Source organism: Dermacentor albipictus, chromosome 9 (genome assembly GCF_038994185.2).
Source record: "Dermacentor albipictus isolate Rhodes 1998 colony chromosome 9, USDA_Dalb.pri_finalv2, whole genome shotgun sequence".
Taxonomy (NCBI): Eukaryota; Metazoa; Arthropoda; class Arachnida; order Ixodida; family Ixodidae; genus Dermacentor; species Dermacentor albipictus.
Window position 1 is genome coordinate 41,926,859 of NC_091829.1, and position 16,454 is coordinate 41,943,312.

Here is a 16,454-nt window from a genome sequence, read left to right on the forward strand (position 1 = left end):
GGTATCCGTACCGGTACCCGGTATCCTGGATCTATCTGTAACATGTCGAAGGCCTCTGCCGCGTGAGCAACGCGGTCACGACCAGCTGCACAGTATTAGAAAGCGAGAAAGAGTGCACTGGTGGTTGCAGCGGGGTGGAGGGGAATTCCCTGCCGTGTACTGACACCGCGACCGCCTAGCTCCGATACCTGCAAGAACTTCGCCTCTCAAAGGCGAGAAGAAGAAAACGAACATCGCTACAAACGAATGCTTTCTTCTAGAATTGGATTGAATTCTGGGGTTTCACGGGCCAAAACCACGATTTGGTAATGAGAATTAATTTCGACCACCAGGGGATCCTTAACGTGCATTTTTCTTCTCTATGAGAGGCGAAGTCCTTACAGATATTACAAAAAGAAATAAAGAACGACAGCAATACTGTGGAATTTTCGGACGCGGAACGTTTATAACGTGATACACCTGACAACTGTATATAACTGTGTGCAGTCAAAGCGCACAACTATATCCTCGACAGTATGTTGCACATTATATCCTTCTCAGATGTACTTATGAAACGATTCCGTAACACAATCCCTGATGTAAGGGCAGGCGCACGCATGCAGGGCTGTATGGAAGTGCAAGCAACAGCGCACCGAAAACGAAGGAATGCGCATACGCACAGCACAAACGCTTACGTTTAACTGGAAAATTTACTGAACGAACGAGTTAATGTACACTCGGACTGCGCTTTCAACTTTCCAGTTGAAAGTCAGTGCTTGTGTTGTGTGTATACGGCTTCCTTCGTCTTCGTTTCCGCCGCGCTCTTGCTTGTTTGCCATGAATCGGCACCGACTCGGCTAGTTTTCCATTCTCTTCATTCGAGAAGCTTCCGACACATGCAGGCGCATCCCGCGCCGAGAGACAATGTTCAAGATTTGTTAGCCGGTGGAAAAGCGGTCACCCCAAAAAAGACGAGCAAGTACGCGTGTCAATATCCTCGCCGGTACAGCATTAGAGAAAAATGGAAACCAATTTGACAGAGGCCATCAAGTCGTCACAGGCAACGGAAATCAACCGTGAGGTGTCTTTCAAATACAGCGAAATGATCACGGAAATTTAGTGTGCAAAATTAACGTGCAAATCCACCACACAATACCAAACCTTTATCTATGTGGTTATGCGAAAAAATTATGTTTTTTAGCAGATCAAAGACGATGAGCTGGCTTGCTTTTTCATGTACACGGGGATGCTGCTTCCGAAGTTTAAGAGTGGCATGTAAACAAAAGGGCATTTCACGTTCGCAACGCGTCAGTCAATAAAAAAAAGTGATAAGAAGTAACTTGGAAAGCGATTATGTTGTTGAGCTGCCTTCAGGGCTCAAGCGGATTATAAAAGAACACGTTGTGTGGCACTCGTGACTCCAAAGCTCTCGGGTAATTAATTCATTTTAATCATTTGCGGGGTGACTGTGGCGATAACCGTTCCATGGATCGAGGTCAGATAAACGTATACAGCAACATTGACGTTTCATCCGGTATGTCACTTCCTGTGCTTCGCACGTAATTCCACACTATAGCATGCAGTACACAAGCATCTAGGAAAGGAAAAGAATAGGAAGTGGAACCAAGGTAGCTAACAACAACAGCTCATGTATAAGTTCGACGAACCCAGCGTGGATTGTTACCGCAGAACGTTGCAAAGACGCCTTCACATCGAAGAGCAGATAACCTGGTCTGCTACAGTTACAGAACGGGTGCCAGTGAAATGGAAGTTCAGTATAAGTCGGCAGAGACTCATTAAAATTAAATTATGGGGTTTAATGTGCCGAAACCACGTTCTGATTATGAGGCACGCCGTAGTGGGGGCTCGGGAAATTTCAACCACCTGGGATTCTTTAACGTGCACCTAAATCTAAGTACACGGGTGCTTTCGCACTTCACCCCCATCGAACTGCGGCCGCCGTGGCCGGGATTCGATCCCGCGACCTCGCGTGCTCAGCAGCCCAACACCACAGCCACTGAGCAACCAAGGCGGGTCGGCAGAGACTCATAAATAGGTCTGATGAAATTGGAAAACGTGCAGGAAAAGCTTGCAATGAGCCAGCTGAAGCCGAGACAGGGGCAATTCGAGATTGGCCTCCGTCCTACAGTGGGCGCAAGTTGGATTGTAGTCGACGATGACAATCGTGATTCACGCGGGCGATCCCGCAAAAACCTCCCGCCAGCGCTTTGATCATTTCACGTTTGCCGGCGCACAGTCCTCGAATCGGCTCTTCGTCGCTCACGGACAGGCCAGGAGAAACCGGCGACGGCCGGCCGAACAAAGGCCTTCCTCGCTGTCAGCCACATTTGGAAACGGATATACTTCGACCGTTGATTAAGCGGCAAATTAATTAAGCCGCTGGACACGCCCTTTAGCCGTGCCGCACCGTTTAGGCGAATGCGTTGCCGCCTAGAAGGATGCCGCCCGAGGAAAGAACACAAACACGTGCCGGTGAAGCCCGGGGACAAGGAAAACAAATTCGGCCGCATGACTAATAAGGAAAGGACGCCGGCATACGCGCGCTGGGTTCCGGGCGCTTGATACTGCGGCAAATCGGCGGTCAGGAGAGGAGGAAGGCCCAGCCGGAGAAGCCGAATAACGTAAAGCGAATGCAAAACTAACGCGGGAGACACATGGTGCGATTTTGGGTGCGATCGGTCGTACGACCATTCGCACCGGCAGCCGCACTCAACAGGTTCTCAACCAAATCCCCCGCACGCGGCGCCGAATCGCACGCCGCGCATGCGACCAACTTGCTGAATATTCTCGTGCGACCGCCGCATCGGTCGGGCGACCGCAGCCAATGACAGCGCAGGTAGCGCGAACGTCACGGCCACGTCATAGACCCGACGAGGCGGAGCCGGCGAGCGAGCGCCTCGCCGCTCCGATCATGTCTGTTTTTTTATCTCCCTGGTCGAAACGAGGGCCTCTTTCGCCGCTGACGGCGGCACATAAATAAGCAGCAATTTGTTTCTGACACGAAATAACTTATAGAATAAAGTGGCCTCAAAAGAGTGCATGTTATGAAACGTCGTGCGATATAGTAAACGGACGCCGTCAGCGCAGATGCGCCAGCAATCGTCTATACGAAGCGGCTCGCCTGAGTGGCGTGTTTACTCATCGCTACTAACGGCACCGAGAAAACTAACCGTATTTTCACTTAAGAAAAACATAAATGTTCAAGCATTGATTGTGCTGATGAATTTAGGCGCTTAATTACGAGCTGCGGACGCATCGGCATGGGCCCTCGGCCTCTGATAGACGGCCGGCGAGCTAGGCCTACACGGTCTCCCAGCGATCGCAAGCTCGCCTGGCATGCTCGTTCGCTTCTGTCGGCGCCAATGAAATCAAATGTGCTGCAATATAAGCGTAGGATAACTGCGTACACGTTGTGCCGACTAACATAGACGCTTCGTTTTACGAGCTGCAAGCGATCGGCGATCGTGTCACAAGCGCCACCGGTGTCGGATTCGGTGGCCGAGCGAGCTGTGCCTGCCGGCACAGCCATCGGCGGCTGTCAAAGGAGCCGTTACTGCTAACGCGGCCTTGTGGAAACACGTCTACAGTGCTTCCATGGGCGTGTTTATATTGTCATCGTTTGTTCCAAACAAGAGAGCTGTGCAAATACGTTTGCTTTCACTTTCTGTTCGAAGTTATGCAGCATTCCAAACTTCCACGCAGGGGCGCCGGTTCTGGGCGGAGCTAGCCGCCGCTCGGTCATTCGTACCATGTGTCCCGAATCGCCGCATGCGGCAAGTCGCACACGACGCGCCGTACGACTGATCGCACGGAAAATCGCACCATGTTTGAGCCTGTGGCGAGGACGACAGTATCGGAGGAATTCCTCTCCGTCTCTACTTTTGTCCACACAGGTACCTTTCTTTTTCTTTTTTTTTTTCTTCGCGACGCGCAGGAACTTCCTTACTATCGCTTCCTCGCGTTCCGCGCCGCTACGAGGGAAAGCGTACCTGTGAGAAGCTCAACTCAAGCTTACCCCGAGGCCGCTTTTGTATTTTTTCCCCCCTTAATTTTTTTTACGTTTACTTACAGCTTTCCCCTCCGGTCACTGCATGGTTTCCGTCTTCACCCAACCATCCGGAATCCCGCATGTTTTCTTTCTTTCTCTCCCTCTTTCTTTTTTCCCCTCTCACCCCCAACCGGCCTGCATAAGCGCTGTACCGTCCCTTTTCCTGCTTGTTGGATCGCGCGCAAGACGTGCCTGCCTCGCGCTAACGCGGGTTATCGTGAGTGGCGCCGGGTCGGAAATAGACTGTTCGCGAGTCTGTTTGGAGAAGGGAACTGCGTAACGAAGAGACCACTATAGACCACTTCGCAACGCTGTGTGTATTTCGGTGCGGGTTCGAAGCGCCGCGTGGGAACTCTGGGATGATTAACAATGTGCCAGAAGGCCGTGAAAACAAAACAAAAAAAGTATGATCCGCTGCTGAGCTTCTCCGTAGCTGCATGACGAGTAACGCTGTCGAGACTAATTTACGCTGTTGTTCTTGGAACGGACTTGCATGCGCGCCAGGTGGGTTGGTGCGGTTGAGTAACGTACTCCTTCGTGCTGCAGGGAGTCGCTCTGGATACATACAAGACGCGAAGAGTGATGAACGTTTCGTAACAAGGCCGGGAATCCCTTCGCCATAGCCCAGTGGCTGCATAAATTGCCCTGCTAGGCACAAAGTCGCCGGTTTCGATTCCGGTGAGGGGGGGGGGGGAGATGCAAAAGAAGGAGGAAAAGAAAATAAAGAGAAGAAAAAAGATAAACAAAGCTCGCATAGCGTGCGTTGGATTCGCACGTTAAAGAAAGCCCGGGTGGTTAAAACTCGCTCCGAACCCTCGACTACGGCTTCCCCTCATAACTAGATATCTTGCCACGATAGAGGTCCCGGCACGGAAAACCCGTGAACTCATGGGGAATAAAGCCGCTACAGACATAGGACTGAGGGAGACGACAACACATGGCGTTCCTGTGTGTGTAGCGGTTTTATTCCCAACGTCTCACCAATTGGCCTACAACTTTACCTTGGCGAGAATTCAATTTTAAGTAACTCAGGCTATACGTTGGGAAGATCGATGACGTCACGTCAAGGTGACATATTCCACGATACCGCGGGGCTCAATAGGGAAGTCGGACCAGGGGCACACACCACGCAAGTGCCATGGGCTGAGTTAGCCACAGTAACTGCGGTGGTGGATCGGGATCTTCAAAGACTACCGAGCTTGAGGTCGACGGTTCGATTCCCACCCTCAGATGCCACACACAGATGACGCCGGGATGAAAGAAACATACTGTACAGCGAGATTTAGGGGCACGTACAAGAACATGAGGCGGTCACTCGCGATGCTCAGATGATGCAATCTCGTACCGCTGGCATGCAGACCAACCTTATCAATCGTTATTACTGTGTAGTACTGTACGATGTATCACGACATACGATGTATACGATGTAGCCATACGATCAAACTAAAGGCGCCGGCGACTGCACAGCGACGTTTTGTCCATTCCAACTGCTTCTGTGCGGAACGCTCGCGTCTCCTACTGCAAGCCGGCCTCCGCTACAGTGTGACAACCAGCTATGACCGCTGGATACATGACAACAGATTCCACAAAACGCTGCTTCAATTCATACACAACACAGGCCTCACAGCACACATATAATACACATATACGCTCCAAGAATTATGCCTTAAGGGCAAGCCTTTATCGCAATAAAAAAGAAAACTGCTTCTGTGTTTTCACTTTCATTTTTTCAAGCGCCTATCACTTCTCTTATTACTAGGTTTCGCAATGTGAGCGTCGGCTTACAAACTTGACGCCTCGGCTGCCAAGTTTCAGGCATTGCGATATCGAAGAGCCCCCTCCCCCCCCTTCCCCTTTCTTCTACGACGCCAGCAAAACCAGTGCGTCATCAGTACGCGTGCGGAACTCGGCACGATCACCCGACCAAATGCAGGTACGCATATACACAGTATAGGCTGACGTGACGAGGCGACAACTATGTGTACATGGAAATGTATTTTTCGCCGAAATTTCGGCGAGGTGTCATCCAGTGTCGGGGTATACACAGTGGCGTAGCAACAGAGGGGGGGGGGGGGGGGGCATGGGCCCCGGGTGCAAGGGGCCAGTGAGGGGGTTGACAGAAGACCTATGGGCCCCGGGTGCCAGACGACCTAGCTACGCCACTGGGTATACATCTCTTGGCCATCACTATCCTACGCCCAGCGATAACCAGCGACACTCCTCGACGTCACTTGCAGAAGGCACCCACTCCAGGCCCCGAAATTTCCGAAGTAACAAAACTTTGCGATGGGGGGAAAATGGGTGGGGGGAGGGGGGCAAAATCGAACGAGCCACTACGGAAGGAATCTCCGGGTGCATCCGCAGTTTACGATAAAACGCCGAAAGGAAACCTTCCACGAAATACTCGCCTACGGGCTCTAGAGAATACCGCGTGATCTGGATGGGCGACCGACCGCGGCACTTTTCCAGTCACCTCACTCACACGCGCGCGTACAGGAGCGTAGCGTCGATATAAATACCACACACCACCGAACGTCTCACGTGCCACCAGTCGCAAGTGATACAGGCTCGACGTATCGCATGCGATGAGACGGAGCTGGGAGGAGGCTCGCACGATGCGCCGGGAAGCAGGAAGGAAGTGCGCTCGCCGCGTCGCCGGCAAGTCGCGCGACGTCTCACGACGACGTCGACGCTCGTGACAGTCCCGGGGCTACGGCGTTTCCTCGGAGCGCGACACATGCCCGTTAATAGGAGGCCGCGCAGGAAGCGAACGCGGTTGGCGTTACACACCGACGCCGCTTTTTTCGGCGTCACGCTCCCGGCGGGCTACACAGCCGGCGCCAACGCTCTTGCAGGCGCGGCGTTCAGCGTCCACACGGAAACCGGTCGCCATAAGCGAAGCTTCCAGCGGCCTCCTCCTCCTCCTCTGTATACGACGCGCGATGTACACTATCTTTTTTTTTTCCCGTCTTTCTATTACGTCTCTGATACGCTTTAATTGACGCGCGCGAAGCGAGCGCGAAAAAATTGGCGCGGAGCCGGCTGCTACGGCTACTTCGCCCGGAAGCGGTGACGCACACCTCCTTAAAGTCTTTTTTTTTTGTTCTTCTTCTTTTTATCGAGTTACATAACAGCCGAGTCCGGCGTCGCCTCGAGAAATAACGAAAGCGAGCATCGTAGAGGGCAGCTCGAAAGAAAGGCCTCGAGTGTTAACCCCCCAAAAAAACAGCGCTGACTGACAGAAAGACAACCCTGTCGTTGTCGCGAGGTATACGTCTATAATGAAGCCTATGGTAGTGACCACGGGGACTTGAAACATCGACGTGTATAGCTGACCCCACGCCAACAGGTGGTTCCTGGAATTCACGAAAGAAGCGCGCTCGAATTGGATCTGATCAACTCGATGAGAGATCGCATATACTCACCGCAAAGACAGGAGGAGTCGCATAACGACGTCTTGGAACCGTCTTATGACCCGCCGTGGTTGCTCAGTGGCTGTGGTGTTAGGCTGCTGAGCACGAGGTCGCGGGATCGAATCCCGGCCACGGCGGCCGCATTTCGATGGGGGCGGAAAACACCCGTGTGCTTCGATTTAGGTGCACGTCAAAGAACCCTAGGTTGTCGAAATTTCCGGAGTCCTCCACTACGGCGTGTCTCATAATCAGAAAGTGGTTTTGGCACGTAAAACCCCATAATTTAATTTTAACCGTCTTATGCTATCTCTCACGGGCAGCAAATCAACAGAATCACCGAAACGATTCGAGATGGAATACACGTGTAAAGGTGTACGGGCGGGGACAAATTATTGTGGTTTCTGCGAGAGCGGCGCCAAATAGTATCTTTCACCCACTCTGACGAAGCGAGCACACTCTAAGAACAGTTTACACCCTTTGGCTTGCCCCTTCTGCCACACAAAAATAATCGTCATCTGCCTTGATGCGTTTCCTTTCTTTATCGCTGCGAGCCCGGAACTTTCCAGTAACGAACGGCACGCGCGTTATCAGCATAGAACAGTTTACACCCTTTGGAGTGCCTCTTCTGATAACGCGCGTGCCGTTCGTCACTGGAAAGTTCCGGGCTTGCAGCGATAAAGAAAAGAAACGCATCAAGGCAGATGACGATTATTTTTGTGTGACAGAAGGGGCAAGCAAAGGGTGTAAACTGTTCTTAGAGTGCACCTGCTGGTGTTGCGTGACATCGCACGTGCCCGGTCCTTTTCTTCTGGTGGGCCTGTCAATCATGGAGGAAGTTTATTTCCTTTCACAGTGCTGGCTCACTTGTGGCCAGCCTCATTTCGGAATCGCTGTGAGCGGGAAAGATTGCGCTATAGGCGAGCGGTGTTTGTTTCGGTCGGCGAAGTTGTGGCTCCGCTTTTCCGAAATGTCGACTGACTCGAACCTTGAACGAGACGTCATCGTAGGATCGAGTGAAGCAAGTGAAGTCTGACACCAACCCAAGCGACCTCGCATATATCTTCGTCTCCCCTATTCAACAATGCAGGACCTTCAATCAAGCAATCAATCAAGCAAGCAAGCACGAAACACTCTGCATTCAAACGTTGTACCATTGAAAGTGACAGCCATCCACACAGATGTGCTCTACCTGATTTCTTTTTTTTAGTCTCTCTTTTGTCAAATCGCCTGAATATTTGTAGGTGGCCTCTTCACCCAGTGCAGCCGTACATTCTTGCTATCCAGTCGCCTTGTAAAAACGAAGTTAAACAAGCTCTAAACACAAAAAAGTAGCGTTCATAAATGCAATCTAACGTGATATATGACGGCATTGACGCAGCAGTGAAAAGCCGTGGTGAAACTGGGACTTGATTTGGGTACGCCGCCTAATTCTGGCTGAGAACTCCAACGCCAGTTCAGCCCTGGAAAAATTATCGTAAGCGAAAGAGCCCTGCCTCCTCACCGGCACGCAAGAAGAGCCACCGTTTCCAAGCACCACTTCCTGGTACCGTGCAGGAAGCACTGTCGTAGCGGAACTAATCCGTCGTTGACAGTAACTTACCAGTTGTTACGCGGAGACTGGTAGCCGTCAGTAGAGAACACAGGTAAATAAATGCATTTGAAAAGAAGGATCACGATCCAGCTTCAGGGAGCATACAAATATCAGAATACGTATGGCCGCCTTGTAAGCTTCACCCGTGCCTTCCGCAAAGCAGCAAAAACACAAGAAACGCACTTCAAAAGTGTTCATTCTTTTTTCTTTTTTTTTGCGCCCTGCCGGCGCGTCCTGTTCGCAGTGCGCTTTTATCTTGACTTGCGATTTACCTGAACTACGCTTTTATCTTGACTGGCGCTTTATCTGAACTACGCTTTTATCTTGACTTGCGCGGAACTACTACGGCGCTCTGCGCATGCTCGAGCTGGTGAAAAGAAAAAATGTTGGTTGAATCGATTGTCTCATTGTTATATGGCATATCCAACAGTGCGCCACCTTTACTACGTCCCATGGCGAAGATGATCTCATCTCACGAGACGCTGCCAACAGAATTGAAATATATCTCTGTTCCCGCAGAATCGTTCCGGTGAATTTGCGTGGCAATGTTTACCACCATACATATGCGGGGGCACGAGCTCTTACGAAGACGGCCGACTGGCAATCACTTAAAACCCATTTCGCGCGCGGTCATATTGCACAGCGCGTATAATATGGACGAGCTGGCGACGGGCGGTGGCGTCACGCCGAAAATAGACCCAAAGTATATACTTCCAAGTGTGGTTGAAAGTTCTGCGGAAAGCGGACGAGCTCCTCAGCTCGATTCGGACCGGCACACGAGTCAATCGAGTCCGGCGTATAGGTTAGCTCTTGCCTGCCAGAGAACAGCCATCGCCGCGTCTTTTATGAAGGCCTTCTCGTGACTCGATGCGCGAGTGAGTCACGCCCGCCTCGCGTCTTCCCCATTTCATTACGCGAAGCGATGACAGCGCAAAACCCTCGAACACGGCTGTTATGGCTACCGAGTTGTGGCATATACAAGACACCGGTGGCAGCTTCACAGAAGCACTCCACGCTCGGCCAAAGGAGGAAGTTCGATGACGGCATGCTTGCGTAGGCGACAACCGCTTCGTGAATAACTCTGGGCGGATTGAGGACACCGAAGAAGCGTGTGGTATACCAACGCCACCTAGATATCGCGACGTCTGCACCCTCTGCTTTATGACGTCACGCTAAGAGGGGCGAAACTTCCATTCCCAAGTCCGGCGTGACGAAAGCGGTGACGTCAGAATCCCCGCGGCTTTGCTCGGCAGCATTCGCTCGCAAAACTCGTGCTTTAAGTCAAAGCGCTACGAGGATGTGCCCTGTGTATGAGGTGGCTGCAGTTTTTGCTCAAGCTGCAACCTGCAGCTTTCTCGCCTGGCCATCCCTCGCAATTTTGTTGCAGAATAAATTCAATTCAGATATCGTTCCCGGTGGTAGCTTGGACTGAGAGCCCAATTCCACAAACTCCACTCATTTCAGTTTTCATATAATAAAGCGCATTTGTCCCCCTCTCTCGTGGATAATTATTGCTTGAACACAAGTTCAATGTCCTTGTGCCGTTCTCCTGTACGATTTAAATTAACACCTAGATAACCGAAGGTGAGATAGGCTCAATGACGACACTTACGAAAGACGTCACGGAAGTTGGGTTACAACAGCTATCGCTGTACAGTGATGATGGCGCCAAGCATAGCTCCCGGCAGTCATCACGGTTGAAATGCACGCGCTCTCATCCTTTCACGCGCGACGTTACGGCTCAAAACACGCGCAGGTACGTCCTACGAAGGGTTGATAAAACAAGCACACATGGAACGCCGGGAGGCGAACGCGTAACTGGCGTCGAGGGAGGGAGCCAGACGTAAACAAAAAAAAAAGAAAGAAAAAAGGAGAACAGCCAGCAAATAATCATTGCCAGCTGACCCCTAGCGGAGCGCACGACGGGAGCTTTTCCGGTCCACTTCCGTGTCCCGACCCCAGCAGCGGCCGCGAACCAGTTCGGTTCTCCGGACGACGCAAATGCGGAGAGACCGCGCCAGGCTTATAGCTGGATAAGCTGCGCCCACCAGACGACGCGCCCCATTCGGTGCAGACGATTTCGCATGGAGATACTCTGGTATAGCCGCCATCTTGAATGATGGGCTGCTGCGCCCACCAGACGACGCGCGCCATTCGGTGCAGGCGATTTCGTATGGAGATACTCTGGTATAGCCGCCATCTTGAATGATGGGCTGCTGCGCCCACCAGACGACGCGCGCCATTCGGTGCAGGCGATTTCGTATGGAGATACTCTGGTATAGCCGCCATCTTGAATGATGGGCTGCTGCGCCCACCAGACGACGCGCGCCATTCGGTGCAGACGATTTCGCATGGAGATACTCTGGTATAGCCGCCATCTTGAATGATGGGCTGCTGCGCCCACCAGACGACGCGCGCCATTCGGTGCAGGCGATTTCGTATGGAGATACTCTGGTATAGCCGCCATCTTGAATGATGGGCTGCTGCGCCCACCAGACGACGCGCCCCATTCAGTGCAGGCGATTTCGTATGGAGATACTTTGGTATAGCCGCCATCTTGAATGATGGGCTGCTGCGCCCACCAGACGACGCGCGCCATTCGGTGCAGACGATTTCGTATGGAGATACTCTGGTATAGCCGCCATCTTGAATGATGGGCTGCTATAATGTGGATTAAGAGGGACAACAAGTCCGGATTATGAGGAATTCCTTCTGTCTTCCACAGCGTATTAAATGGACGCTAAAGACAGATGCTATGCTGTATCAACATTAAAAAAATATATATCAGAGAAAAAAAGACTACCTTTACCGGGAAAAGAAGCGTGATAGGACAGAAAAAACGCGATAACGAAAGACGGGTCGCGACACCCCGACTTCAAGCTTCCGAATCACTTCGTCGGGGCGTCACGGATTTTGACAGCGTCTGTTCAGGCCTAAACTCACGTGAGAAAGTTCTGGAAAATGTTCAGGAGTAAAAGGATTGCCCAAATAGGAGAAAACAGTTTGAAATTTGTGACATCACACTTACGTGCAAGCACTAAGGTATTGGCACAAAATTAGAATAATAACAAAAGATTGTCCTTAACTTTATTCAACAAGTATTCATTCATTTTCCCCAAAGCAATACATTTAAGAGTGCTCAAAAACAATTTACCAGTATTAACTCATCAAGCGTTCCTTTTCATGCATTGTACCTTACAGCCCGGCAAGGTATCGCTAGCTCTTGACCTTCTGGTGTGCTTGAGCGTTGAGCAGGTTATACATGTACACACATATGAAAACGTGTTTGTTTGTTTTTTACACGGAAGCGGCAGCAGAGTCGTGGAGGCACTTGGGAATTGACAATGTCGAGAATTCAACGCGACTGGGCCCGATACGTCTTGACTGAGTGTTAGCCAGCGCCACAAATCACGGCCGTGGAGGCGGATGTGGAACATACGTTCATACCGCAGGCGACAAGCAGTACGTGAACTTGGGAGAAGGCCACCGGCCAATAAACCCTCCGGTATGCTGCTGCCACACGTGCCAGAGTCTGCAACCGCAAATGAACGAGGTGAACCGAGGTGTTTTTTTTTCTTTCTTTTTTTCCAATCGTATGATGCCAACAGGCAATAAAACAAGGTTGGTTTCAGATATTGACTGATTGATCGATTTACTAACTGATTAAAGTTGACGTCCCAAAGCGACACAGTGACTATAAAAGACAGTGTAGTGTTGGGCCCCGGATTAAGTTTCCCCACCGGCTATCGAAGTTACGAGCTGCACCCGAGGTTTGGTGCATTACGCTCTCATCGAAATACAGCTGCCGTCGACGGGAACCCAATCCGCGACATCGCTCTGATTAGAAGGACGCCATAACGGCTCAAGCCCCACGGCGGGTGCTTGAACACGGTGTCGCGTACGAGGCGAAGACGTAGAATCGCTTATGCATAGAACTGGTGGATGCACGCTACCCCATGACGAGCGTGCTGGCGTCCATTTACGAAGTACATGCGAACAGTTCGCGACGTGCTCTACAATTTTTTTCGTACAACGAAATTATCATCGATGCTATCGTTTCTCCGGGATTGCAATACACACGAGACACGGATGCACGCACGACATTTTAATTTGCGAGAGACCCCGCGGTCTCATCTGCTGCCCCAAAAGAAACGAAGCTAGTTCATCTCTTCTGGCAAAACATCAACACATGCGGCGGGAACTGGTCGAACGAGGCGAACAAACAACGCACTTCTTCCGGATGGTGGCAGAGGAAGGGCGCAGCAACGGACTACCCGGCTCGCACGCAGGGCACCGATTTATTTTCAAAACTAATTCAAAACTAAGAACGTCGGTCAGATCACGTTATATGCAGTATGCGCAGACCCGGTTCACTTTAACGGCCCGACGCAAACTCGGTTTCGAGAGGACCTGCCCCCGCCGTCTCAGTGGACTTTCCACGTTCGGGCCTTCCAGAATTCAGGGTCTCTCCTTATTCGCGTAAGGCGAAAGCCCCCCCCCCCCTTTTTTTTTTTGTATATACCGCTTGGTGACTCGCCCGAGCTCTTGAGTTAGGTGTTCGGAGCGTTAGCTCTCGCAGATTCCACGGAAATGAATTCTATGAAGACAATACACTGCCGCGCGTGCGTTCCGGTTGTTTAGCTCGTCGTATTGCCTCATCGCTTGCCTCATCGCTCATCGCCTCATCGCCTCATCGCTCTCATTCATTAGCACAAGAATGGGGAGCAGCAGGCCAGATACGCTCTCCTGGCAACCAAACCTTTTCCTCTCGTAAAGGTATTACGGTAGAACGGTCTTATGGGTAAAAGCTTACGGAAAATACCTTTATGGTAAAACTATTTTTTTTTCACTCTATCCTAGACTTTCATAATATACTATTCTAAGTCGCACAATATACTATTCTAAGTCGCCGAACGGAGGCCCAGCTTTACGTTCATCGGCGTGAAGGCGGGAGGAGTCCGTTGACAAGGTCGCAGCGCTAGCCGCGAGAGCGGCGTCATACTTCAAACGTGAATACATACTTCAAACGCGAGCACCCTCGTACTTCGAACCTGAGTGCCGTTAGCTCGAATGGGGATCGGTTGCGTGTTGCAGGGTGCAGGAAGGACGGCTTGCCCCGATGTACAGTATTAACCCTTCCGCGAAGAGCACTCATTCAGTTCGCGTTGAATGAGAGGCGCAGGATGGAGGATCCGTTCTTCCGGTTATCTTTCCTGGTTGACGGATGCGACCCGTAGCTGTCGTCGCACTGCAGGTCTAAAACACCCCCACGTGGACCCCGGCGAGCTCACCCCATTCGACTAAGCCGACGGCATAAAACTCTTTTGGGCCCTTTCGCGGCGACCCGCCGACTGACACAAGTTTGGCGCCACTCGCAGAACCTGAAAAGAAACACCTGCCACTCCGTGTACATTGAAGGCTTGAAGCCACGATTGGGCAGAAAGTGTTGGCGCACGGAACCGACCATCCGAGGTGTCAAAGCAAGCCTCGAATAGCGCCCTGCGCTGCGGAATTTCATTGTTGTATCTGTTCGTCGAACTGCCCTCGCGTCGTGCTCATTCAATGCAAGTCTGGCTCACTGCGTTAAGAGTGCGCTGAACCGGCTGAAAGAAACGCCTCCAAGTCCTTGGCTGAACATGCACGTGCCAGTTGCGAATTGACCGGACATTCCCAAAAATGGTAAGCACTCAGAGAGGGCAGAAGACGAGAATGAGTACAATAACCATTAGTTCCCCCAACTCCCTACCCACCCCAAGTAAAATATTTCTTCGGTGTTCTCCCCGCCCCTAACTGAACGTCAAAAGCCCTATTCATATTTTCTTCACCCTTCCATTCTCATCCAGCATGCATGTATCCGTCTGTCAGGTTTCAGGAATTCGTTCGTGCGGGCCGGAAAGCGTGGTTCGGAGAAGGAACTCACGGCCAGACGTTTGCGTCTTCGTGGAAAATGTTCCTTACTTCGCGGTGCGCCCAACGTGGCCTACGTTGGTATGGTCGCCAAAAATCAGTTCTACCTGCCGAAGAAGCCGCGGGTGTCCACACGCCGCCTACGCCGCACGACGTATCGGATCAGTTTGAGTTGAGCGATCCGATTGCGCGCAGTGGAGGATCGGGCACGAACTCAGGGACCAACAATTCCGCGCACCGGAACATGTGCGCCGGTTATCGAGAAACTAGATTGTATACAAATACACATTCACGCATTAAAAAAAAGAAAGAAAGAAAAGGCACCTACCTCTGCGTCCTCGTCGGGACAGGTATGCACCGTCGCCGCTTCGTTGACGTTCTCGAGCGACATGGTCCAGAAAGACATGGTTGCTGGCGGCTGCGGTGGTCGTCCGGGGGAGCAAAAGAAACACTGCGGCAAAAATCCTTCGGGCGTCGACGGAACGGGCAGAAACGCCGCGAAAGGAAACGAACAAGGCACACACACCGGTCGCCGACGGGAACCCCCAGAACCTGTCGCTTCGCCCCGCGCACGCGTGTGTGAAGCACCCAAAATGAAACCGCGACGTGCTTCGTCTTCTCGAGCGGAGAGGGCGTCCCGGAGTGCGGCGGAAACCAAGGGTTCACACTGGCAGCGGAGCGCGGGCGCGCGCGGCTGCAAAGGTGCGCAAGCGAGTCTCCGAAAGATCACTGCGGGACCGCGGCCGGTGGCTGCATGGCTGTGCTTTCGGCAGGGCTGGCGCTGGTGCTGCGACGGGCTTCCCTTCTCCGGCGTCCTGGAAGCGAGCGGCTTGCCGGCTGCTGGTCGGTCTGAGCGGCCCGACTTCTCGGTCCGGGTCAGTCGGGCGAGGGGGTCACTGCTCACGGCGGAGAGCGCGTCGTGGACTGACGGCGACGGCGCTGCACGGGGGAGAGGGGGACATTATAAAACCGTAGAGTAAGGGGGGAGGGGAAGGGGAGGAGAGAAGTAGAGGAGCTAACGGGACGCACCATGCAAACAAGCAAAAGCGAAACGGGGGCGCGAAGGGGGGGAGGGGGGGACGGAGGTGCCTGGCAAGGAGAGACGGAGACGCAACGGCTTCCCTTGCTCCGCTGCAGGTGTCTTTGAACAGGTTCGGGGGCTGCGCGCTACTCTTCTGCGCGCGAGCCTCCAAGATTCGAGGATGTCGCGCGGCGGGAATATGGGAACCTCGTTGCCACTGTGTGCATGGCGTTGCAGACGTTGTCGCTCTCGGTGTAAGCTAACTCTCTCGCAGCGACAATCCGCTGCCACGAGGGAAGGGGACGGAAACCGGACCCGCGGTTTCGTCCTCATCGGCAGCAAGACGCCATGCTCGCTGAGTCACTGAACTATATCATCAGCCTATATTTATGTCCACTGCCAGGACTAATGCCTTTCTCGGCGATCTCCGATTACACCTGTCTTGCGCTAGCCGATTACAACTTGCGCCTGAAA

At 52.3% G+C, this 16,454-nt stretch overlaps 1 protein-coding gene across 2 annotated transcripts in view; it reads right to left on the minus strand.

Moving 5' to 3' along the window:
- The window catches only part of LOC139049709 (tetratricopeptide repeat protein 39B-like), a 163,387-nt gene extending 147,600 nt beyond the window's left edge, over nt 1–15,787 (minus strand). The window contains exon 1 of one of the 2 annotated variants that reach the window (XM_070525446.1): nt 15,288–15,787. In XM_070525446.1, the coding sequence (XP_070381547.1) occupies nt 15,288–15,365 (78 nt within the window). In that variant the 5' untranslated portion in view covers nt 15,366–15,787. Of the gene's footprint in view, nt 1–9,061; nt 9,206–15,287 lie in introns of those variants that run through there. The other variant, XM_070525448.1, reaches the window with a different exon arrangement.
- Nucleotides 15,788–16,454: the final 667 nt, after the last annotated feature.